This window comes from Macaca nemestrina, chromosome 5 (genome assembly GCF_043159975.1).
Source record: "Macaca nemestrina isolate mMacNem1 chromosome 5, mMacNem.hap1, whole genome shotgun sequence".
Taxonomy (NCBI): domain Eukaryota; kingdom Metazoa; phylum Chordata; class Mammalia; order Primates; family Cercopithecidae; genus Macaca; species Macaca nemestrina.
This window is the reverse complement of record NC_092129.1, coordinates 179,290,578-179,316,566: the sequence shown is the minus strand read 5'-3', so window position 1 is coordinate 179,316,566 and position 25,989 is coordinate 179,290,578. Positions and strand designations below refer to the sequence as shown.

General features: G+C 42.2%; 1 protein-coding gene across 5 annotated transcripts in view; it reads left to right on the top strand.

The window, feature by feature from the left end:
* The window catches only part of LOC105487350 (chromodomain Y like), a 243,940-nt gene that overhangs the window by 203,990 nt on the left and 13,961 nt on the right, over positions 1 to 25,989 (top strand). For 4 of the 5 annotated variants that reach the window (XM_071097692.1, XM_011750801.3, XM_071097691.1 and 1 more), the window contains 2 exons: positions 19,216 to 19,472; positions 21,096 to 21,268. In XM_071097692.1, coding sequence (XP_070953793.1) covers positions 19,216 to 19,472; positions 21,096 to 21,268 — 430 coding nt within the window. Of the gene's footprint in view, positions 1 to 19,212; positions 19,473 to 21,095; positions 21,269 to 25,989 lie in introns of all 5 variants that reach the window. The other variant, XM_071097690.1, reaches the window with a different exon arrangement.

Here is a 25,989-nt window from a genome sequence, read left to right as displayed (position 1 = left end):
ATACAACTTGGCATATTCTGAAATGCCCCTGTAAAGCTCTCTTGTGGGGAAAATGTTCATTTCCCTTAGAGAATCTCCTTCCCTTACCAGGTCTTTTCCAGAAAGGCTGACACCTTTTCAGGTCTGATAAGAAACAGTCGCCCTATATAGGAAGCCTGCTACCTGGAGACTTCATGTGTATGACAAAAACCTTGGCTTCCGTGACAGGAACCTTGGCTTCCACACCTCCATATCTGAACTCAAGCATTTCTTTATGCTGGATTCAACTCTTCACATAGGGCTTCCTCTTGAAACCAATTACCAATTAGGAGATCTTTGGATCCACCTGTGACCTGGAAGCCTCCCCGGCCCGCCACCCCATCCTGCCTTCCTAGGCCAAACTGATGTATACCTTACATGTATTGATTTATGTCTTTGCCTGTAACTTCTGTATTCCTAAAATGCATAAAGCCAAGCTGTAACCCAGCCACCTTAGCACGTGTTCTCAGCATCTCCTGAGGCTATGTCATGGGCCATGATCTAAACTGATTGAGACTTGTCTCCGATACTTTGTAGTCTACAGAATGATTAACATGATTGCTTTGAAACCTTCAGGTTTGGAGTGGCCATCTTTTTTACAAACTGCATAGCTCTAGCCTTCTCTTAGAAGATGACACTACATGCCAAATTTTTTAAATTTCAAAGATAGTCTTTATATCAAATCTATGTACTTGTGGATGAATTTCCTCAAAGAACTCATGAGATGAGAAACTCTTGACTGAAGAGAGCTAAAGATAAAGACTGAGTGAATGTCACAACCACTGAGAACAGGTTTTGAAAAGTTCACTGTGAGGTAAGTGAAGACCCTGTTCACATGGTCTGAAAAGTAATTGAAAGGCTAACAGAATGACACCTGGAAGGGTGACCAGATGTGTGTGGGGGGGATGCAGTTTCTGTCCCCCTGGCCTGCCTCCCCCCTTTCAGTGTTGCTGACCATTCACCTTTATCTGAGTGGTTCATTCCAGGCAAGCAGCTGAGCCTGTGAGGACAGAGGTATCTGTCCGTTCTCTCAGCAGCCTGTTTCTCTCTCCAATCAAATCACATATTTCCATTTTCTTATGATGCTTCCTAATTCCAAGGAGGTGTAGTGTGTAGTGATCCCCCACCCCCATGCTGGGCAGGCCCCCACATGCAGGGCCCACTGCCACACCTCCACCTCTGACAGGTGGGCCCTGAGGCTGAGGGGGAGTCCAGAGCACCCCGCCCCCCAGAGAACCTCAGCTTTGATCCGTTTTGTTTTTGAGGTTCCAAGTAAGATTTTTCTTGAGGGAGGAAAAAATAGCTCTATGTGCAGGGGCAACGCTAGGAAAACAGCTGCTTTTCTGTACTTTGGGGATTCTGCTGAGTTTGTAACCTGCCCTGTCTTATCGAGTCGCTTCTTTCATGTTTATTATTCCTTCCTTATGGTTTTGGGGTGGTTGAGTGTCTGTGTGTGTATTGACTTGTTTCTTTTAAAGAACCTCATGGAGCAATTTATCTTAGATCTTAGAAGTACCAGATTGTCTTCTGAAGTCATAGGTTTGTTTTTGCCTTAGAATATTCATTTTAATGGCGTTTCCATGGCTTGCCCTAGCCTCTAGAAACACCAGAACTAAGTATGTGGCTTGCTTTTAGGAGCTAACCACAAGACTGACTGTTTTTGTGTGGTGGTTCCACCACTAGCTTCTTGTTGGGGTTTAGTTGTTACACTTTGTAGTCTTCGCCTTTGTAGTTTTAAGGGAGGTCTGTAACATCTACTAATACTAATACATTGTAACTAAGCATAGAGAGTCATTATGATAGCAGTTGAGACGCAGTTAAAATTAATGTAAATGTTACTCAAGTTTAAACTGTTTTTCTAATCTCTCATTTAGAGATGAAGTGGGGGTCAGAAGTCAGAAGTTAATTGTCCTGTGCTGTACTCTGCTGTTTGAATACTGAGAAATTGAAATTGATAGAAATGGCAGCACTGAGGAAGGATTAAAAGTATAGATGACAAGTTTTCATTCTTAGGCTATTGCTGTTGGCATTGCAGGTAGAAGGCTGAAGTAGACATGATGAATATCAGCAAACACCTTGAACCCCTCCTTACTCTGAGTAATTATAGATATACTTCCAAACGAGGTGTTTGAAGTGTTACCCTCTGTGAGGTGAACTAAGGGTGGAAAATTAGCACTTGAACATTTTAGCTTAGAACACATTAGATGCAGTAACAATAGGTTGTAAGCTAATTTTCTTTGGAGTAGAAGTTTGCTTGTAGCTACTCTTCTTGTATCTACCCAAGATAGTATCTTCCTTTAATGTCTAGGTTTTGAAATTAATGGCCACACACTGTTAATGAAATAGAGAAATTAGGTTGTAATTGATCAGTTGTCTATGAAAACAGTAGTTGGAAAAAGCCAGTTGGTTCTGAGAGTCAGGATCAGCATGAAGAAAAGTATTGATCATTCAATCCCATGTCAAAGTAGACTCATTTCTGCAGGAAATATAATTTTTGAAGATGGGATCAATAATAAGATCCCACTGCTGGAGAATGATACCTTGTAGGTAGCTATGGTTATTTTTATATTTTCATTTGCCCTTTTTAATTGTTGTTGTTGCTGTTAATTCTTCTTTATTCTCTGCACTAAAAAGAAAGGTTGGGTGATGTTCTGTTCCCCCCCCCACCCCCCCTTTTTTTGGCACTTTAAGGTGACATTGTAACATACAGATTGTTACTTTTTTCTCTCCAATGTTTGATTTATTTTCAAAGCAATTAATAAGGAAATAACTAAATTTAAAGTACCACCTGTCTTGTTTAATTTACTTCAGGAATTTATCCTGATACGCTTAGTTAGAATGATAGGATTAATATTGCTTAGTAATTTCTGATTTTTTTGTTTTAGTTTGTCAGAAGTAAAACTAAATAACTTGAATTTGCATCTGTAATTAAAGATTGACCATGCTTGAATAAAGTTTTCCATTAACTTCTTCAAATAATAACATTTCACTTTTAAGGATTTCGCTTTCCTCAGTGTTTTTAATTTTGATTCTGAAATGCTAGTTGTAGGGATCACTTTGAAACTGCTTTATCTCCGTGTATGTTTTGAAGAACTGAGTAAGGATGAGCACTTAGATTTCCTTTGGGTTACTAAAGACTTTGCTGCTTTTCTGATTTAGGAATCCAAATCCCCTTAGGGATTAATGCTATCGGAGGAGCTCAGCACAACTCAAAATGAAGATTAAAATTGACACAGGATTCTTCTACACATAGTAATCCATAAGTATGGGCCTTTATACCACAGAACCTTCAGACGTGGGCAAGGACACTTGATTGTCTCTAGTTGAAACCTGCACTCACTGTATAGTTTTGCATAGTTTATGGTGATATTGCTCATTAGAGTGTTTTGTTCCAGAGGACCAGAACAAAACAAATTCAAGTTCTTTTCATTATCCTACTGTCAGAAAGTCATTCAGCAAAGTGAGTGTCTTTAAGAGTGAGGCACCTGCACGGAACCAGAGGCACAAGCTTGATGAGGCCTGGATCCTACACTTGGATACATGTGTGGGCTGTGTGTGTACATTAAAACTGCAAGGCTGGCTGGCATACAGCAGTTCCAGGCCGTCAAAAAAGAAGTAACAGTTTATGAAGGTGTTGTCTCTAAGCTAAGATAGCCTCAAAATTGGCTAGAGATTCTTGCACAATTTATCATTGATAATATGGGTTAAATAACCCGTCTGAAATTCTTGGGACCAGAAGTGTTTCAGATTTCACATTTTTCAGATTTTGGAATATTTGCATTATGCTTACCAGTTGAGCATCTCAAATCAGAAATCCGTAACGAGCATTTCCATTGAGTGTTAGCGTTGGTGAAAAGTTTCAGCTTTTGGAGCATTTTGAATTTCGAGTTTTCAGGTTAGAGTTACCTCTCTCCAACATGTAAAGGATTTTACCTCCTTGTATCCCCGCTTCTCCACCCCAGGAGAACGAAAGTGAAGACATTAAACAAGGAAATGGAAGTAATCAAAGTCCATGATTTTAATCTTTTCCAAGAGTTTTATTATAATTACTAATGAAACATTCTGGATAATTTAGGAAAATATTAAATACAACTTCAGAAAATGAAAATGGCCACATGATGCAGCCGTTCTGTTTGTAGGTATATACCCAAAGAATTGAAAGCAGGATGGCGAAGAAATCTTCGTACCCCCTGTTAGCGTCGTTAATAGCTAAAAGGCGGAAGCAACCCAGGTGTCTGCCGTCAGCTGAGTAAATAAACACAATGTGGCCTGTCCACAGAATGGAATACGCATCAGCCTTGGAAAGGAGGGAGATTCTCACACGTGCTGCAATATGGATGAAACCCGTGCTCAGTGACATAAGACCGTCTAAAAAGGATCAATAACTAAACAGTTCCCCTTATAAGAGGTACCTAGAGTAAACTAGAGTGGTGGTTTACCAGGGCTTGGGGGGCGGGAATGGGCAGCTGGCATTTAATTGGAGTCCGGGGAGACAGAAGGTTCTGTAGATGCGTGGCGGTGATGGTTGCGCAATAGTGTGAGTGTGCTTAATGCCATCAGACTCTACACTTAAAAATGGTAAATTGTATGCTGTGTGCATGTGTCACAATAAAAATGCTCTAGATTCCATTTGCTAATATGTAGGACTTGTGAAAAATACACGTATACAATATCCATTATGGCACCACTGGACTATAATTATCTAAGGACAAAGTCCTTAGGTGTCCCCAGTGAGACGGGGCTCTGCTGCCAAGCCTCGGGTGGGTCATGCAAACCGTGGAGGGCGCCTTTCCTGGAACACCAATGCCCCAGCAGCTTTAAGCAGTAGGAGGGATAAAAGCAGGAGTGGTTAAAGTGAAATGGCAGAGCTCATTAATCAAATTTGTTCAGGTTGATTGATTGATTGATTGATTGAGATGGACTCTCACTCTGTCGCCCAGGCTGAAGTACAGTGGTGTGATCTCGGCTCACTGCAACCTCCGCCTCCCGGGTTCAAGTGATTGTCATGCCTCAGCCTCTGGAGGTGGAATTAGAGTCACGTGCCACCATGCCTAGCTAATTTTTGTAAAGTTAGTAGAGACAGGGTTTCACCATGGTGGCCAGGCTGGTCTCAAACTCCTGACCTCAAGTGATCCACCCACCTCGGCCTCCTAAAGTGCTGGAATTACAGGCATCGGCTACTGCGCCCAGTCGAATTTGTTCAGTTTTAAATTGTGTGCGTATGTGTGTGTGTATGGTTTCTTAGTAATTGCACCAGCATGATACATCCCTGAGCCATTCCTCTGGAAAATGGTGGTCTTCAGCCCAGCTGTAGGCATGGCAAGAAGGGAAGGTCAGTTTCAGCTTCAGGGTAGGTGGGTAGATAGATCAATAGGACAGAAATGGGTGTGTTTTAAGCACAGGGCAGGAAGCACCAACATTGGTGCCTAGTGTGTCACTTCCCACATTTTCCCTCCGCAGGACGCAGAATACTAGTGACTAAGCCTCGTTTTCTCTCTCTGCCCAAGTAACTGAGGCTCACCGCACAGTGGCCCAGCACCGGCCTTCTCCCCATTCGTGAAAACCAGTCCACTTGCCCTTACCCTAGGTTGATGCCAGCAGTAACGAGGACTCTGGTTTGAAGCCCTTAACATTTGATAAACAAGAAGACACATTGGGAGTTACAACAGCTCTTGATTTTTTTTTTGTTTTATTTTTTCCCCTTAAGCTGGCTCGGAACACATTTTCTGAGCCGTGGAGGATGTTTCCCAGCGCCCCCTTCCTAGGTTCAGCTTTTTGTTACTCCTCGCAGGTGGGCGAGCTATGCACTTTCCAGTGCCTCCAGCTTTGTGTCCATATGCTTTTTAACTTGGCATTTAACCCTTTTCAAAGGCTGGCTGCAGTCTGTTTGTTTCTATCCTGGTTTTTCATGGTAAACCTGCATCATCCCCTAAATATGCAGTATATCTGGCCACCTCCGTTTCTTTGCTGATGGCCTAGAAATGGAGGTGGCCAGATATACTGCATATTTAGGTACCTCGGCATGCCATATTTTTTTTTTTTTAACCAATTGCATTCAAAAAATACATATTGAGCACCAAAGGCATGCAAAGCACTTGGGAGTCAGTTTAAATCTCAGCTCCGTAAAGCCTTCCCCAGCACTCCCTGGGAATATTCCTGACCTTCGTGGAGAGGCTTCTTGTCAGCAATCACTCATTTTTCCACCATTCTTCTTTTGCTAGTTTGTTTTTCATGTGTAGGTGCCATTACTGCCTATGTGGTGGCAGGCAGCTGGGTGTGATGGAGACCACATTTGTGCAGCCTCATGGGCCTGAATTTGGTGTGAGCGTGGCACCCCCCACCTGCTCAGTGACCTTGGGCAGGCGAGGTGGTTAGGCATCCTGGACCTGAAGTTTTCATCTTCAGGGGATTATGGTGTGGGGATTGGGTGAGACACCTGGTACTGCCCAGCCAGCAGTGATGGGTCCGCAGATGTTGGTTGCCGACCCGTTGCCTCGGTATCTGTGTCTCTGACCTCCTGTGATCACCTTGCTCTGAAATCCAGTATGACTGTTCACTGGAATTCCCCCTCTTGCTTTCAGTGAGGAATAAAACAAAGTTGGAAAGAGTTATCAATGTGTGGGCAATTAATCCTGAAGAAAGATGATTAATATGTGAACATTTTTATCTTCCTGAATGATATTGTTAAAAAAGTATAAATACAAGAACGAGCAGTTACAGTGTGTCTACACTGGAGACCACTTCACTGTGTTGAGTGCGTTTCCTTGGGTGCAGTTTTAACGAGGAACACGGAGTAATCCTGATGGTGCCCACTAGTATGCACTTCAGGGCTCCCTGCTGGCTTCCAGATCCTGAGCCGCCTGCCTCCCCTTTTATCATTGTTCCTTATCTGTGTTAATTACCTGGACTTGAACAGTCCCTCCTCTGATTTACGGGAACTGTTACTGCTGCTGTAATCTCAGTGTTCTGACCTGAGCCATTTCCTTTGGGTTACCCTGAATATCCTGTTTGGGTCCTCTGATACGCAGTATCATCAACGGACAGCAGACACACCGACCTGGAGCGGGTCCCCAGCCTCGGGGTGCATCTGATCACAGTGCGGGCCTGAGCTCCACCCAGAGCCCTCGGGTGCCTGCAAATGTGGCCCAGGAAGTGTTTTTTACCTCCTTTTATTTTTTATTATTTTTACTCAACACTTATGTACACCTTACAATTATGTACAATATAATTTGATATATATGTGCAATACGTAGTGATCAAATCCATCACTTCAGACATTTATCATTTCTTTATTTTGGTAACATTTAAAATCTGCTCTTCTGGCTATTTGAAAATATACAATAAATTGTTGCTAATTATCGTCACCCTGCAGTGCCATAGAACACTCAGAACTTACTCCTCCAGTCTAGCTTTAATTTTATATCTGTTAACTGACCTCTGGCTCTTCTCCCCCCACCCCCTCCTTCCCAGCCTCTAGTAACCACTGTTGTACTCCCTGTGAGGTCGACTTTTTAGCTTCCGCATATGAGTGAGATCATGCAGTATTTGTCTTGCTGTGCCTGGCTTATTTCACTTAGCATGACGTCCTCCAGGCTCACCCATGTTGCCCCACATGACAGAATTTCACTCTTCTTTTAAGGCTGAATAATACTCCATTGTGTGTATGTACCAACATCTTCTTTATCCATCCGTGTGTTGATGGGCATTTAGGTCGGTTTGATATCTCGGCTATTGTGAATACTGCTGCAGCAAACGTGGGAGTGCGGAGGTCTCTTTGACATGCTGATTTCATTTTCTTCGGATAAATACCTAGTCAAGGGATTGCTGGATCATATGACAGATTTATTTTTGAAGAAACCTGCATCCTCTTTTCCATAATGAGTGTACTAGTTTACACTCCTACCAACAGTGGTTAATAAAGAGTTCCCCTTTCTCCAAGGAGCATTTTTTAAAAGTCCCCTGGCAATCCCATTGCAGAGTCAGGGTGAGAACCGCTGCCGTCATGCAGCACATTGCACTTGCCACATCTGATACAACATTATTATGTGTCTCTAGGTTCACAGTTCTGTGGTTTAATCAGGCTAGTCTTATTTAGTTTTAGGAAAATATCATTAGAGTTGATTTAAAGATACATCATCTCGTTAGTTGGTACTTTTATCTCAAAGTAGTTATTTTTCTTTTTAAAGTCCCCTCGTTTCTTTCGGCACTTAATTTTTTGGGGTTGATTCTCCATGAAAAGTTAGCTATAAAACAGAATCATTTTAATCGCAGGAACCATAGCTTGTGTTCTTCTCTGTTGATTTTCAGAATGCTCCCTAAGCCTGTGGAGTCTCAGGTATTTAATGTTCTCATTTTGTGGTTTGCCGTTCACCTGTCCTTCCTTATATTTCTAGCATTCTGAAGTTATTTAGCAGTTTCAAGGAATTATTTGTATGTTTCATGGACTAAAATGCCTTTTACACCTTCTCCGTTCTCAGGTTTTTCTTTTGCTTTTAAAGTGAGTTTAAAGCCTTCTGTGAATGTGGTGTTTGGTAGTAAGCATTTCCATCCTCGCTCCCCATTGAGCTCTTGCTGGTTGGTTTGCATGACATCTTGAAGCATATCATTAAGTTAGATGGTTTTATTTTTAGGGCCACGTCTAAAACATGGCTGTGAATAAATTTTTTCTTGAGTCAACCAAAAAATGAATGACTTTGATACTGAGCAGTAGAAAGAAAACTTACAGTGAGTTCTGCTGTAATGTGATATATGTGTTCCTAAAAATCACCACACTGGAAAATCATGCAATAAAAGCTACAGGGCTTATGGGGCAAATGAGATGAGAGGCACAGCCCACAGAAACTTTGTCATGGGCACGTTAGCCTAATAGAAACAGTGGCACAATTTCAAGTGTCAAATAGTTAAGAAAAGCAAGTACTACAATAAATATGATACTTTATCTTGAAAAAGGACAGCAGAAATTTGCCTGTGGAAGTGGGCATTGGAAGGGTTTCAGCGTGTGGTTACTGTGAAGCAATAGAAGGACTGCAATCTGAAATCATACAGAAAGTTGTAATACCTGATGTGGGTGGGCGGCTGTTTGAGTGTGTTCTGTGTGTGTTTTGTGTATTCCTGCCTAGCCAGTTTCAGCTGGGTGCGGTTGTGCATTCACTGCCTTAGACAATTGTGCATAAATGTGTGAAATTCACAGTATACTCAGATTGTTCCTAATGTGTCACTTGTTTTTACAACAAAACCTGATTTCAGTCCTGATGGTGTATCAGTGTCTTTCTTAGAGATGGCTAAGAATGAGCACATATAGTGAACTATATATTGAATGATTTATACCAGCTTATATAGATTTGTGATGCATCTATCCTCATCACAGGAGCTATCCTTAGACTAATTCTAGCTCATCATTTTCCCTGTACTGGAACTATGCGCTTCATGTAGATTTATAACATACAACTAGTTAGGTATACTTCACTCATTCTTCTTCTCAAAAATTTCTTAGCCCATCTCCCTGCTAAATCCTAACCACTGAGGTTTTTATTGGAAGTCTACTAGAATGAGACTGGCCTTTATAACTCGGAGACCCCTATGGATGGGGAATTGGAATTGAAGGAGGTGGAGCAAAGACACTTTCACAATTATTTGTGAAGGACTTATTTAACACATTATGAAGAAAAGAAGTATTGATGTTTAAAGCCTACATTTACTTCCATGTTCATATGAAAATTTGTTCTTAAAGAAAATTTGCAGATTATATAATCTGAATAAAATTGTAAGGTTTGTATAGGTACATAGGATTACTTTCAATATATGTAAATACAATGTTTTGAAATATTAAACTCCATAAAGGGAGAGCTGTTAATTCTGTAGATGCTGTAGTCCTTGCTTTTTGACTTCAGACCAAAGACAACAGTGGTCATTAATATCCAAGATAGTTAAAAGCAGTTTTTGAACTCTTTTTGCAATTGAGACCCTTCTGCTTTAAAAACATATTAAAACTTGCTAACTCTTGATTAGACAATTCTAAACTAAAATATAATTGGAGAAATATCTGTTAATCTTTACCTAGTGAAGAATAATATCCCAGACACTTCTGTCTGGATTTTTTATCCTATAGTATAGTTTCAAGTGCTTTCTTGATTCTGTCAGTAATATATTGCAAAAATTTACAAAATAGCGAGAAGATAAGATTTATTCTGTGTCTCTCTCATCAAGAAAGAGCCATTATTAACATTTCTATAATTTACATTCCTAATAAACTCACATGGAAACATTGTTGATATCTATCTGTCCACATACCCCTTTTGTTATCTTTCATTTTTATTTTTTTCATGTATGACTTTGGGGATGGGCAGTGGAAGGACACGAGCGTGGGAATCAGATCTGCAGGTCCCACACACGTTTCAGGTGCGCTGCTGCAGGGATTTGAATCAGATTTTATGCTTCGGAGCTCAGCATGTGTAAGGTATGATATAAATGATAGCTGCTGTGATGCACTTATTGACCTGTATTTTTAAAAATCTTCACAAATATAATAGCTATATAATACTAAGTCAGGTACATGTATGCCATCATTGATTTTACTATTTCCTTACTGCTAGGCACAAAGTTTAGTGCTTTTGGCAATTTTTCCATTTCAAAAGTAAAGCTGTTTGAATACCTTTTGTGTGTAAAAACGTATCCTCATATACTTTCTGTTTTAGGAGTAAAATTCTAAAAGTAGAATTACAAGGGCAGGGGTTGATGGCCACATCTTACACAATTGCTTTCTAGGAATGTACCGATTTATGTATATGTGCCCTTCGCTAGCCCTAGATTGCCATATTTTAAAGTTTTCTAATCTGAAGGTAGAAAGAATGTGTCTTTTTTTAAAAATCAGATCAATTTTTTTTATGTTTTAGTGTTTTCATTCCATCATTCGAATTAGCTGTATACATCGTGTGTGTGTCTTTTGAGACGGAGTCTCACTCTGTCACCCAAGCTGGAGTGCAGTGGTGTGATCTTGGCTCACTGCTGCCTCAGCCTCCCGAGTAGCTGGGACTACAGGCATGCGCCACCACACCCGACTAGTTTTTGCATTTTTAGTAGAAACAGGGTTTCACCATGTTGACCAGGCTCGTCTCAAACTCCTGACCTGAAGTGATCCACCTGCCTTGGCCTCCCAGAGTGGTGGAATTGATTATAGGAGTAAGCCACCATGCCCAGCCTTGTGTGTGTTTTTAGGTCTGTTTTATGCTTTGCAGTTATTAGTGCTTTAATGATAAAAATACTAGCTTTTCATCTGTGAAATTTTCAATTTTTATGTACTCAAATTTTTTAACCCTTTTCGTGTTTAAGTTCTTCTCCATCTAGAAACTTCACATGTTCTGTTAATGCTTTTTATTAAACAAGACTTTTGCTATTTATTGAATGGTTTATACCAGCTTGTTGATTCGTGATGCATGTATCCTCATCATAGAAGCTGTTAGACTAATTCTGGCTCATCATTTTCCCCTGTGCTAGAACTGTGCTCTTCGTGTAGATTGATAATATACAACTAGTTAGGCATATTTCCCTCATTATTCTTTTCAAAAAAATGTTAGCTTGTCTTGCTGTCCTGCTAAATCTTAACCACCGAAGTTTTAATCAGAAGTCTACTAGAATTCAAATTCGGAAAGAGAAATAGCTTTACAGTATTTGGTGTTCTCCAGAATCATGGCATTCCCACCCCCCACCTTTTTTGTGTGTGTGGTTGTGGGGGGGAGGGTCTCTTTATGTTTCCTAGTACAACTTGATGTTTTCTACTTGTTTATTCCTTTTTTTTTTTTAATTTTGAAGTTACTTATTCCTAATTTTAGTTAGGGATTATGGGTATTTTCTTTTTAATGTATGTTTATTTTCTAAATAGTTCCCAGAATCTAGAAATGTTGTTGTTGAGTATATTTTTACAATTCTTGTCCTTGAACTAAGCTATCTCACAACATCTTAAAATGCCCTTTATATAAACCATTAACCATTAGTACAGTAAGATTGTGCTTTCATGAGTAATGGGTAAAATTGGTATGTGATTTTCTCTGTGGCACTTGTGTCTAGTCAGGGTTTTCTTTGCAAAACAGATTGAATTTTCTTTCTTTTCTCTGTGCTCTGAGGCTATTTGGTACTACACAGCTGTTCCTTAACCTGCGTAGCCTATAAACTGTTTTAAGAGGTAATTCGTTAATGATTTTTTCTCTTTCCTTGTTTTTTTTTTTTTTTCTGTTTCTGCTACATCAAAGATCAGTCTTGAGAATTTATATTTTTCCGAAGAATAGTCATTTTTTGAAGCTACTTTAATATATTTTTGTAGTATGTGCAAAGTGGTTTTCATTCATTTTTGTTAGGTTGGTATGAAAGCAGGGGAGACATTGCTTCGGTGATGAGGCCAAACAGTGACTACTGTCTACAGTTAGTTAATGACACTTAGTATGCAGTCGGTGCAGGTCATTTTTACCCATATATTTACTGGTCTGATACTCTTTATTCCTTTGTATATATTCAGGCTTCTTTCTGTCTGGTATTATTTTCCTTCTGCCTGAAGAACATTTTTTTAACATTCCTTACAGTGCAGGCCTGCTGGTAACAAACTCTCTCAGCTTTTGTCTAGAAATGTGTTTGTTTCTCCTCTGTTTTTGAAGGACATTTCTGCTGCCTGTGTGCTGGGTATATAGGTTGACTTTTTTTTTTCTTCATATACTTCAAAGGTGCCATTCCATTTTCTTCTGTCTTGTATACTTTCTGAATGTCAGTATTGAGTTCTGTTATTCTATCTAATCTTTTTGTTCTCACATTGTCAACAGATTATGATAGGCCTTAGTTTGGGGTTTGTGTGTATTTATCATAATTAGTATTTTTTAAGCTTCTTGGATCTGTCAGCTTCTGGTTTTTATTAAATACGGAAAACTTTCCACTATTATTTCTGCAAATAGTTTACTTACACATACACACCCCCCCCACACACATCCCTTCTCTGAGACTCAAATTACACATATACTAGATTACTTAACATTGTCCTACAGAGCACTATGGCTCATTATTTTTTCTGTTTCTTCTCCTGTCATACTGCATTTTGGACACAGCCTATTGCTGTGCCTTCAAGTTCCCTGATCTTTTTAGTATCTAATTGGTTAAACATATTCAATGAAATTTTTATTTCTAATCTTTCATTTCTGCATTATGTTCATGTTTTTCTTTAAATCCTTATGCACATTGAGATTATAACAGTTTTGAAGATGTTCTTTTCTGGTAATACCATCATCTCTCATTTTTAGTCTTTATTAACTGATTTAGTCACTGGTCCTATTTTCCCACTTCTTTTCTTGTCTTTTGGTTGATTACTTTTGGTTGATTACTGAACATTGTGATTTACATTTTGGGGTGCTGGATTTTGTTGTATGCTTTTTTAAAGTGTTAGATTTGTTCTGGCAGTAAATTGTTAGTTGCATATCAGTTTGATCCTTTCACAGCTTATTTTGAAGCTTTGTTAGTGCAGTTTTAAGTATTCTGTATTCTAGAGCTAGATTATTTCCACTGTTCTGGGGTCTCTCTACTGAATGCCTCATGTATTTGATGAGGTCTCTGCTCTGGCTGATGAGGACTTCCGTCCCTAGGCAAACTTGAGATTATTCATTTTATAGGTTTCTGGTAATTGTTCTTTCCTCAAAAGTTGTTCACTGCCCAGCCTTGTGGAATTTCTCCCTGTGCATGCTCAGATTGGTTCAGCAAAGACTCAAAGGGATCCCTAGGCTCTCTGGAACTTTCTGTCTGTGTAGCTCCCTCCTTTTCCATATCATGCCTCACAAATTACAGCCTCCTGGGCCTCCCCCAAGTCATCTGTTCTAAGACAGCATTTTTGCCAGCTGTGTCTGGGTTCCCCTCCCTGCACCTGCAGTGTGGCAGCTGCAGTTGTTATGTGTATTTTATTCAGTTTCCTAGTTATCAGTGGCAGGTGAAGAAGTACAGACGCTGTTCTCTTTAGGTGGGAAGTGGGTGTCACAAGTCATTGTTAGAGACTTGCACTTTTTGAAGCAGTGATACTTAACAGATTCACCATGTGTATTTGAGGGTATCCTTTTTGTTCTTGAACATATTAAAAGAAAATCAATTACTGCAAGAGATACTAAAATAGGTTTCTTTCCTAGTCGAATTTTATGTTAATAAATCCTAGGAAAGCCTTGGTACTCTCTGAATCCAAATCCTTAAGGAACTCTCAGTTCACTGAGGCAACTTGTACTCCTGTGTTTCCGTGAGAGTCATCGTTCCAGGGAGTCACACTAATTTCCACAGTTTGGGGTGGGGGGGTGGGTTTTTTCTAAATCTCAGTGATTACCATTTGTTTAGTCATGAGCAGCTAATTCTGCTCTGAAGTGTAGAGCTTACCATCCTTGGCTTGGGTTGAGGTAATGAGCTGTGTGACACTTGGCCAGTCATTTAAGCTACTCGTCTCTAAATTGAGGGATGTGGACTAAAGGGACTTGAAGGCCCCTTCCATGAGTTTACTGAGTAAATATGTACTGAGTGTTGTGTGCACTGGAGATGGGTGGGTAAGACAGGTGAGGACCCTGCTCTTACACACAGCTTAGTGGAGTACATAGATGATACTATAAATAAAAATACAATGAGAAAGAAATAACTTTCAGGGGTGCTTTGAAGAAAACAAACCAGGGTGATAATGAAGTGCTGATGGGAGGGACCGGCATTAGGATGGGAGGTCCAAGAAGGCTTGTCTGAGACACTGAAATTTGAGCTGCCGTCCAGATAAGCAGAAGAAACTGGCCATTTGAATTCCAGGTCATAGATGTTCTAGGCAGAGGGAAGAATATGTGCAAAGGTCCTGAGATGGGCACAAACCTGGGTGGCGTGAGAACCCTGGGTGATGTGAGAACACTGTGGCTCGATTGTCTTGAGTGGGGGGCACATGTGATGATCAGGGTCCTAGTCAGTGCTGGCAGTCTGGGACTCCAAGACTTGATCGTGCTGTGAATACTTCTCTACCTAAATAGTGCAAAGTTCAGTGTCACATGCCCTACTCAGGTGAGTAACTGGGAGTGCCAGGAATTACATTGGGATGGGGTGTGGTCGCTGAAGCTCCAGCAAGATCACAGAGTCTGAAATGAGCAGGGACCTCACTGGCACTAGGAGCCAACACAGTTTTAACACAGGAGGCTGAAGGCCAAGTCGAGTAGTCATGATCAGCATGAGCCAAAATGAATCCATTTTTAAGTTAGCAGAACCACGGATAGTTCCGTAGGCACTATCGCCTCAAAGAAAATGCTGAGCTTTTTCTGAGACTCACATATAAAGGCTGCATGGACTCCATAGCCTAGAAATGTTGCTTCGGTGGAAGGAAGCCACCAGGAAAACTGCTGGGAGGGTTTAAGGAATATGTGACTTTTTTTTTTTTTTTTTTTTTTTTGAGACGGAGTCTCGCTCTGTCACCCAGGCTGGAGTGCAGTGGCCAGATCTCAGCTCACTGCAACCTCCGCCTCCTGGGTTTACGCCATTCTCCTGCCTCAGCCTCCCGAGTAGCTGGGACTACAGGTGCCCGCCACCTCACCCGGCTAGTTTTTTGTATTTTTTTTAGTAGAGACGGGGTTTCACCGTGTTAGCCAGGATGGTCTCGATCTCCTGACCTCGTGATCCGCCCGTCTCGGCCTCCCAAAGTGCTGGGATTACAGGCTTGAGCCACCGCGCCCGGCAGGAATATGTGACTTTTACATAGAGAAAGGAAAGACACAGTGAAAGCAAGAGCAGTTCAGAGGTGGGGAGGGCGGACCTGAAGCCAGCCAGCTTTGTCCTGGTGGGAGGCAGGTGTCTTAGCCATTTGGGCTGCCATAACAAAATACCGTAAACTGGGTGGCTTGTAAATACACAACAGAATTATTGTGTTAATTGTCCTCATAATTCTGGAGAGAACCCTAAGATCAGGGTGCTAGCAGGTTCAGGATCTGCTGAGGGCTCACTTCCTCGTTCACAGATAGCACGTTTTTGCTGCATCGTCACATGGCAGAAGGGCCAGGGGGTATTGGCCCTCATTTTAAGGGCACTCATCCCATTCATGAGGGCCCCACCCCCATGACCTAATCACCCCCCACAGGCCGCACCTCCTCAGACCATCGCCTTGTTGGGGAGGATTTCACCACGGGAATTGGGGTGAGGCACAGGCATTTGGACCATGGCACCAGGCCTTCCCTGTGTTGCCAGGATGCTGCTTTTTGTGCTTGGATACAGCAGCAATTAAAAATCCAGCTCAGATTGCGGAGCTCTTAAAGACCCACGGAGCTCTCACTTGGCATTACCCGCTGCTGGCATGTGTAGTCTGAAGGAACCCCCTTCTGAGAATGCCCAAAGTCTCCACATCTGTCTCCTGTCTCAACATGCCAGCACTGTGTCACGTAGCCTCTGCCTGCTTCCGCACAGCATTGTTCCTGGTGCGATCTCTCTTTAGGCAGGGAAATCGTTGCTGTCGGCTGTCACCTAAGTGGCAATGTCTTCTCACCTGCCCTTTTAACAACAACTGCTGTGCTCATGTGTGTTTTTATTGGTTGATTTTTAGTTGTCTTTCATTGTGTCCTGTGGTCTGGCTTCCACTCTTCACGCCGTAGTGAAGCATTGCCCACGCTTACGAGTGGCCTCTCATTTCCCCCTACGTTACCTCTTCTGCATTCTCCTCCACCTCTGCAGCACGTGCCCCTGCAGACACATCCTCACTGCTGTGGCCTGCTCTCCTTCCTTTGAGGAAGCCAGTGATTGCCAGTTATTCCTGCTTCCCTGCTGCCTCCTGGCTCTGCCTGTGCTCCTCCCCAGCACTTCCCAGCTGGCTTCAGCAGGCTCACTCTCTGTGTCAGTCTTCCCCTGGGAGCTCATACTGTCAGTTTAGCCATTTTTGGCACCAACCCCAAGTACCTCTCTCCAGCCCTGACTTCCCTCCCCTGATCTAGTTGTGCACTTCGGGCCGTGCACATCTCCCCCTGGATACTCACCCTGGAGGAGCAAGCGTTTCTCCCTCGCCTCCTCCCTCAGCAACTCCAGGCTGCCCTGTGGAAGCCCCTTTCCCACTCCTCCAGACTCACAGGTTCAGAGCCATCCAGCATCCATTTCTGTAGACTTAGAAGGTTCCTGGCCATGTGGACTCTGGGTCCCAGTTGAATGGGTTGAAGAATGATGGACAGAGGGACAGAGGGAGAGATGAAGACAGCGAGTGCAGACGGGTGAGGCTGTGATGGGACTGAGACTGGAGGATGGCACGGAGGAGAGGAGCAGATTAGAGAGGGCTCCTGAGGGGAGACAAGATTACCAAACATTTTTAAACGAAGATGAGAGAAGGATCTGGTAGGGAAGAGGATGGAGGTTAAAAGAAAAGTCTTTCCTGAGTTCCTTGGAAGGACTCAGCAACACCTTGGCTGACGGGTAACATCCGACCCAGAGGTCTTCAGTTAGAACCACTCCAGGCTACAAGTCCTCTGGAAACTTGAGAGATTTGACAGCGTTGGGGTGACAGAGGTCACTGTGTCGTTGGTCATATCGACAAGTCCCTGAATAGTAGTGCATATTCCAGTGTGGACTGGAAAAGGAATTATAGTGCATCCCTACCGTGGGCCTCGCCTGCCACGCAGCTTTTGGAAAGAACAGGAAGCTTTGTTCTGATAGAGAAGCCATTCTAAGATATTGTCAAAGGAATAACCATGAGATGTAGCAATGTATATTTCTTGTATAAGTACAAGCAAGGCAACAATGCATAAGATATAGCAAAACCCTGTGTCTAGTGTGCTGCCATGTGTGCTTTTAAAAGCCAGGGTGATGGAGAAGTCTGCCGTGATATCTTCTTGTATATCCATGGAGGTGCTCTGGTGGGGCCCCTGAGAAAGCAGCCCCAGTGTCTGAGAGGGCAGGGGGTCCTGGGCAAATAGGATCAGGTTGTGAGGGGCTTTCACTCTAATATCTTTTATATTTTTAGGTTCTTGAACCATATATATGTATTATAACCTCTTTAAATTTTTCAAAACATTTAATTTAAAAAAAGAAAACCTCTAGCAATTAAAGTAGTATTTCCAGCAGTTGAATGACAGCTAGCTTGTTTTGCCAGGGAGGTTATTTGGCTCCTCTGAAATGTCCATTCTTGAGTTTTCTGGTGGCTTTGGCTTATTCTCTTTCAGTTTGGAGGAAATATTTCTGATTCATAATTCTTCATGCTCCGTGCTCAGGGAACTTCTCCCGTTGCTGATGTTACTAGTAAAGCCCGATCTGGTTTTCTTACATTTCTTTCCTTTTTTCCCCATCCACTCTGTGCATTCATCACCACATAAGATCATGTCTGGACAATTCTTGTAGATAGGATAATTATTTGCATTCTTAGCCAGGCGCAGTGGTTCGTGCCTCTACATCTCAGCTGCTTGAGAGGCCAAGGTAGGAGGATCACTTGAGGCCAGGAGTTTGAGACCAGCCTGAGCAACATAGCAAGACCCCATCTCAAGACCCTGGCAAAACACGCTGCTGTTAAGCTGTGATGTATGAGGGAACGCTGGCAGGATGCTTTGTGTGGTGGGAGAGAGGAGAGCTATCTTCAGCTGTTTAACAGGGCTGTTTGAAAAAGGATGGAACAGGGACAAGTAGATGGACTTTCCGATAGTCCCCTCCCAGGGCAGCTAGAAACAACTGCTGAGTGTCACACAGGGGCGGTGGTCTGAAGTGGCGGCTGCCACACGGCTCTGTGACCCAGAGAGAAGGCCGGCTGCATCCGTGTGTCTGTCCAGTTCATCTTGCCTTCGGAAAAAGAAGTTTCGACTAGATGGCCTTGGCTCTAATAATAAGGTATTTTCCTGAGTCATTTTCCTTTTTTCTTTCAGCTGCTCAAACCTGGAACAGACACTCTCCACGAGATCCATTCTCTCTTGATTCTGTCCTTTAAAAAAATCTCTTAACTGTGTAGCCTCCTTTCAATGAGTACGTCTCCATCTGTGTTTTTTAGGCAAGGGGAAACAAAAGAGTGATTTTCTTGTCAGACATTGAAAGAGAAAAAGTGGCTTTAAAAGTAGACTTTGGCTTTCTAAAGGTTCGAAGTTTTAATGTTCTTATATGAATACATTAAATCCTAAGTGTGTAATGAACATTTTTATCCAGTTCAAAGATGACACTTGGGAGTGAACTGGTGGTGGGACGTCACAGACTACTGTGATTTCAAACTCTCAGCAGGTACATCTCCGTTCATGGATGCGTTAACAGCCAATGGGACAACCAGCATACAGACATCTGTTACAGCAGTGACGGCCAGCAAAAGGAAATTTATTGACGACAGAAGAGACCAGCCTTTTGACAAACGATTGCGTTTCAGCGTGAGGCAAACAGAAAGTGCCTACAGATACAGAGATATTGTGGTCAGGAAGCAGGATGGCTTCACCCACATCTTGTTATCCACAAAGTCCTCAGAGAATAACTCACTGAATCCAGAGGTGAGAGGCACTCTTGGGCTGGCATGGGCTTCGCGCTTCTCCCTGCCTGATTTCCGGGCCTGCTTGGCGGAATTGGCTCTTCCTGTGCTCTTTCTAAACCTTCCCTTTGGGCCATCTCCCGATGCCCACCAGAAGGGAGGGAGCAGAGGAGAAGTTGCGGGCTTTGCTCCGTGTCACACCTCTGATGGCCATGAATTCAGGATGCTTGGAGTGTGCTGCGTGTCCATCCCCATTCTCCTGGGTGTGGGTCCACCCAGGGCTCCGTGCCTCTGGTCCACCTCCTGCCTGGAAGCTCTTCATCTGGCGGGCACAGGGCTCCATGAAGGCATGTGGAAAATGTGTGTGCACGCGCCTTGCTTTAGGTTTCATCAGATTCTTAAAGGGTTCTTTGTTCAGACAGAATATAAGTGCCCCAGGGGTCCCAGTCCCTTCAGAATATTTACTGTCTTTCCAGTCCCCAGATCCTCCTCAGCGGCTGTAGCAGAACACACAGCAGGGCTTTCCACGCATGCTCATTGCTGGTAGTGCCTTGTAAGGAAGTTTTCTAGAACTGGTAGTGGGAAAGGTTAGAACATGAATTTTGTGAAGTTTCTAGAATTGGCAGTATTTGATCCTAACCTGTACCTTTCCAAAATGTGAAGTCCTAGTAGTTTATGAGTAGCTAGGTTGAGTTTTGTCCAGACAAGAAAACCTAACTACAGAAAGTCTGTGTGTTTGCCCGGGGTCACATAACAAACCAGTTCAAAGTTGGTCCGTGGTACACTTTTAGACTGCAGAGTCCCTTCATTGGTTATTTTTAAATGCTTCACAGAGATCATTTAAAATGATTTTATGCCCTAAAATTACCTGTCTGTGCTAACGTACTTGGACTTAATGCACTTACGCAGCAAACTATTTTCTGTCCCAAGTGTAATAGGGTAGTTTTTAAAACAAAACAAAACCGAAACAGTAGAACTGAACGAGTTTCTTTCAACTGGTTTGAATGTGCCACCTGCTGTCCAAACTGGAGAAATGCCCAGTGATATAATAAGCAACTTGCCTTATCTAAGAGCCGCAATGGCTGTAGAAATACTAAGATAATGTAGATTCCCATGTCTTTTTAATTATACTCTAGTTATGTAGTTATATTTTACTCCATCCCCAGCATCTCAATCTCTGGTTACAGAAAAAGAGACATTTGCAAATTAATTAAAATCATGGTAGATATCAGTAACTATATCAGGCTATGATGCATTTTTCATAGATGCAGATTATCCAGTAATAAAATGCTTTCAGGCCAAGCGTGATGGCTGATGTGTGTAATCCCAGCACTTTGGGAGGCCAAGGCAGGAGAATCCCTTGAGCCCAGGAGTTCAAGACCACCCTAGACAACATAGCAAAACTCCATCTCTACAAAAAAGTTGACAAATTAGCCAGGCATGATGGCCCAAGCCTGTAGTCCCAGCTACTCAGGAGGCTGAGGCGGGAGGATTGTTTGAGCCCAGGAGTTCGAGATGCAGTGAGCCTTGATTAAACCATTGCACGCCAGCCTGAGCAACAGAATGAGACTGTCTAAAAAAAAAATGCTTTTAGGATTTCACACCCGAAATATTCTTTGCCACTTTAACTTCTGGTGACTTTCAGGTGATGAGAGAAGTCCAGAGCGCTCTGAGCACAGCCGCTGCCGACGACAGCAAGCTTGTACTGCTCAGCGCGGTCGGCAGCGTCTTCTGTTGTGGACTTGACTTTATTTATTTTATACGACGTCTGACAGATGACAGGAAAAGAGAAAGCACTAAAATGGCAGAAGCGATCAGGTATGTAAAAATGATGTTTTTTAAACGCTGGTTGGGTGCTTTGTTTTTGGTGTACAAATCCCGATAGAATGGGCCTGACCTGACCAAGCCTCGAGAATAAAATATTCTTCTTCTTCCACGGAGAGACACGAGCAGCCAAATCAATTAAATCATCTGTCTTTTCTATGGGCTTGCCATAAATTACTACTTGCCTTGGGCAAATAACTGATTTCAAGGTTGGTTTAAACCCAGCAAGTGTTCAGGGAATGTTCTAATGATTAGAGTATATGATCGTGTATAGACAGAGTTCCTATTATTTGTGCCATGAGTATGTTCTGTCTTCAATCCTTAAATAAAGATCTTTTCCAAATAATAACTTAGCATTTGCTTGACTCCGAGGCAAATTGTCTAGGCTTTCTGATGAGATGCTTCTGCAACGTCACATGGAGCCCTTTTTGTTTTGTTTTTTTGTTTTGTTTTGTTTTTAAATACAAGTAGCACACGTTCTTGTTCAGGTTCATCCTAAATTCCAGCTGGACAGAGAACCAGATAGTAGGGAATAAACAGCGGAAGTCCTTCTCCTTCCCTCCCCTCAAGGTATCCATCATTGATTGGTGTGTCTTCCCCAACCTTTTTCTGAACATTTTGTTCTCATGTTCAGTTCAATTTATTAGATTTATTTTTAAATTCACAAGTAAAAATTGTATATACTTATAGCGTACAACATGATGTACTGAAACACAAATACATTGCAGAATGATTAAATCAAGCTAATTAACATACGTATTACCTCACATACTTACCATTTTGTGTGTGTGGTGAGAACACTTAAAATCTACTCTCTGCAATTTTCAAGTATAAAATACATTAACTATGGTCACCATGATGTAAAATAGATGTCTTGATCTAAGCATTTTCAAATATTTGTTTCATACATACACATAAATAATATCAATTTAGTTCTGTCGTTGCTTTGCAACTTGCTTTTTTCATGTGACAATATGACTGAGATGTTTCTGTTTCCTTGGTTGTTGGATTTTCCTCTGCTATATGATAACAGTGCAAAAAACTTTCTCTAAAACCATTTAATTCTGCTAACAGCATATCCCCTCATGCTAATCACTCTATGTATAATTAGAAGTGTCTGATTTTTCAGAGGTGAATTTTATTTGAAATGGATGAAACCTAGTCGTCAACCAGAAAGTTGGCTATGCTTCTCTACCCACCTCCCTAAAATGACATATCCCCAGGTGGCCCCCATAAGCCCTTTGTGCTTGCCTTTTTAACTTACAGAGGATGACAAATGAAAGAAAACAGACTTGCAAAATGGCAATAAAATAAATTTGATCTTTTCCAAAATCCCAGATTTCTGGAGGGCTGAAGTTGAACTACTTTTGGCAGTTACTAGGCTCCAGCTGAGCACTGCCCGTGGGGCACTGGGCTTTCTAGCACCTAAACCCTTCTAGAGCTTGCACAGCAGGATTGGTGTGGTGGGTGGCGGGGGCTGTTTTTTCTGTTTTGGTGAGTCCGGGGTAGGCAGGGACGTCTTTCTTTGACAGACACCCAAGATGACTCTGCTGGGCACTGCCCAAACAGCCCATCACAAGAGTCCCGGAACCCACACCTCTGGGTTGAAGGGGATTGCCTTGGTCTTTCATAACATATTTAATCATTTTCAGAATTACTGTATTTTCTCATATGATGTACACATGTGTTTAAGACGTTATCCCTAAATCTTTTGAGAGTTGCCTTTTATAGGCTATCATATGTGTGTTTTTTTTTTCAGAAGTAGTTTGAAATTTTATTAACAATCTTATTAAGTATTGTTTCTGATCTCCCAGGGGATTTCATCCCTGTGGTACACTAGGTGGGACCATCTTGTTCTTCAGTTTAAGATTAAACTGCTTGATCAGTATCATAAATCCTTGGCTGACTCTCAGCACCTCTAAGACAGCTTCATTATTATCCATTCAGGGTGAATTCCATGAACTTAGCTTTTATTTTTAAAATACAAACCACCATACCTCATATGGTCACTTTGTATGTTCTCCATAATGTCCTGCTCAATGTACACATAATATTGTGCTATTTGGTAGCTCTGCGGTAATAAGAAAATCAGATGTGTCAGCCAGTGGCTTCTGGGTCCTGGCTCCGTTTTCCCGTGTAGACTTTTCCCTGGCTCCACTCGTGAGCCCTGCTGGTGCCTCGCCGGGTGCAGCTCACTCCTCCCTCCAGCGTTGAATTCCCTTGGACAGAGGCTGTGGACTTGTGGCGCTGGGATTAGTAAAAGCAGAGGAAAGCTTGATCAAGTCAGGTTTAAGTGGAGATCTCCTTTGTTGAACTTTATGTCACTTTAATAGTTCATTTTCATCAGTTCCCTGCTCACTCCACTCTCCCTACTCCCAACAAAAAGCTGGATTGATATTCTTGTGAAGAGCCAAGTCCTACTTTAGGAAAACCGACTTGTTTCTTCTTCATGTGACTATATTTTTGTCAATGTGAATTTTCCTTAATATACTCTGGCAAGATCAGAAAAATAATTAGTTACACCAAAGTCACTTAACCTTTCCTCCTCTTATTTGCATTTAAATTAATTTTTATATGGATAAAAGCTCTTCCTGTGTATATTTTTCATTTCTCTGGTGTCTTGTCTCATGTTCCTTAAAACTTGGAGGCAAAGGACTTCATTGTAGCAAGTTTCCAAGGGAAAAGCGGGAAACAGGAAGATGAGGTTTCGTATTAGGTCACCAGGTGTCTAAAGTAGCTAACTTCGTTACGAGGATTGGTGGTTTGCAGTTTGCAGAGGATTGGTGGTTTGCAGTTTGCAGAGTAATTGCCACAAAAATATTCTGCGCATTGGTGATTAAAACAAAATTATCTCAAGTTCATGGATAGCATTGGGCTTCTGAAGTCTGCCGGAACCAGTAGCTGCCACGGGGTGTCATCGACCAGGAGACTTCTCTCCCCAGAAGCGAGGTTTCTTCTTCCTCCCACAGAGGGAGACCGGGGGGCCTGTCCAGGCAGTGCCCCAGGGGCAAGAGGATTTGGGAGAGAACAAAGGGAGCCAGTAAACATGCCCCATGACCCTGACCTGTACCCCATTCGATCCTTCAAGTGAAGGTGCCGTTCAAATGAGGGAGACCTCAGCCATGGAAAGGCAGCAGCACACTGGCTGCCCAACCTCAGGTCCCTGCTGCCTCCTTCTCCCCAGACATTCCCTTGACAGTCCCTACATCTTATGTGATTTTCCAACTGTTTGTTGTCTCCAAATTAGTAAATGTCCTTTAAAGGAAGAGTTTTGTTTAATTATAAAGTCTTTTTAGACTAATTATATGGCAAATATCAACCTCCTTCCCTGCCATATCCAACAACAGCCTTGAATTCAATTCCAAAGAAACAAATTTAAATTCAATACATTGCGTGGCACACATTTGAGTGTTCATACATTTTTATTTTAAGTTTAAAACACACTTGGTTGAAGCCCACAGAAGCAGGGGCTACTCGGGAGAGGACCGTCCCAGGCTTGAAGGCAGCCCCTGCCTCGCCTCTGGTGCCTTCTGCCTTGATGTGCAGCTCCCTTGGTTAAGCCTTGATGGTCCTGGGAAGTTGTACTAGGCAGAGAAAGCATTTCTGTAAAGGTTTTCTTTTTTAAAACGAAACGAGTCTCTGTGTGTACCACATCCTTTGCTGGCATCTCCGGGCTCACGATTCAGAATGGCCAGTTCCCATTCCCTCAAAAGGGAAGGGGGTCTGTGCCCCAGAGCATGCTGGTTCGTTCATACTCCGCCCAGAAAGAGCCACCAGCTGCAGGGGAAGTCACCATTCCAGGCAAAAGTAAAAATAAAATTTCAGTTCCCAAAAAAAGCCTTCAGCCTATTAAAACCTAAGTTTTGACTTATCAATATCTATTAATATTTTAGAAGCAGATTTTTTAATACAAATATATGGGCAAGGGGGGCAAGGATATATGAAATAATTCCTTTTGCTGTTTCTCTATAGAATTATCTTCTTATTACCTTGATTTTTATCATCCCTTTTATGTTAATTGATCGCCCCATCCGTGGTTTCCAGATGTCAGCCTGGGCAGCGGCTATACCCGTTTGCCTTCTGTTCCATGAGGCAGGTGAAAGTGGAGCTACTCAGATTTTGGAAACAGCTGCTCCTTATCATGGAGACAGTTCAGCAGTTTTACCTTTTCATGAGTCATCAGTCACTGGGCCTAGGAAATGTATTTCCGTCTTGTGTCATTGACCCCAAATCCTCAAAAGACAACACAACTGAAATAGCTTCATGTAGTTCTTCTGGGCTTATTTCAAGAGTCTGCTTAAAAGGTTGTCTGACATTCTGTATCAGTAAACCTTAGTGTGATCTTTCTAACAGTGCCTTAGGCTCTCTCATTTAGAAAGACTTGGTGCAACTCATTCATTTGAATGAGTTAATTCTTGCTCAGTGCAAAGATCCCACAAACCTTGGGGGCTCGACTGAGGTCCAGCCGCTAAACTGCAATTCCTGACCCTCCTGTTCACACACACACACACACACCCTCCTCACTTCCCCAACCTGCCCCCTCCAAAAAATATGAGTCATCCATCAGTATCTCGGGGAGTTGAGCGAGGAGCTATCTCAGATGCTGAGTCATGATTTTCAGAGAAGATCTGAACAGATTGCTCTGGTTTTAAATGGCTGAACTGTAGAGAGCTTCTAGATTGTTATTTTCAGTATTAAAGATGGGGGTCAGGTTT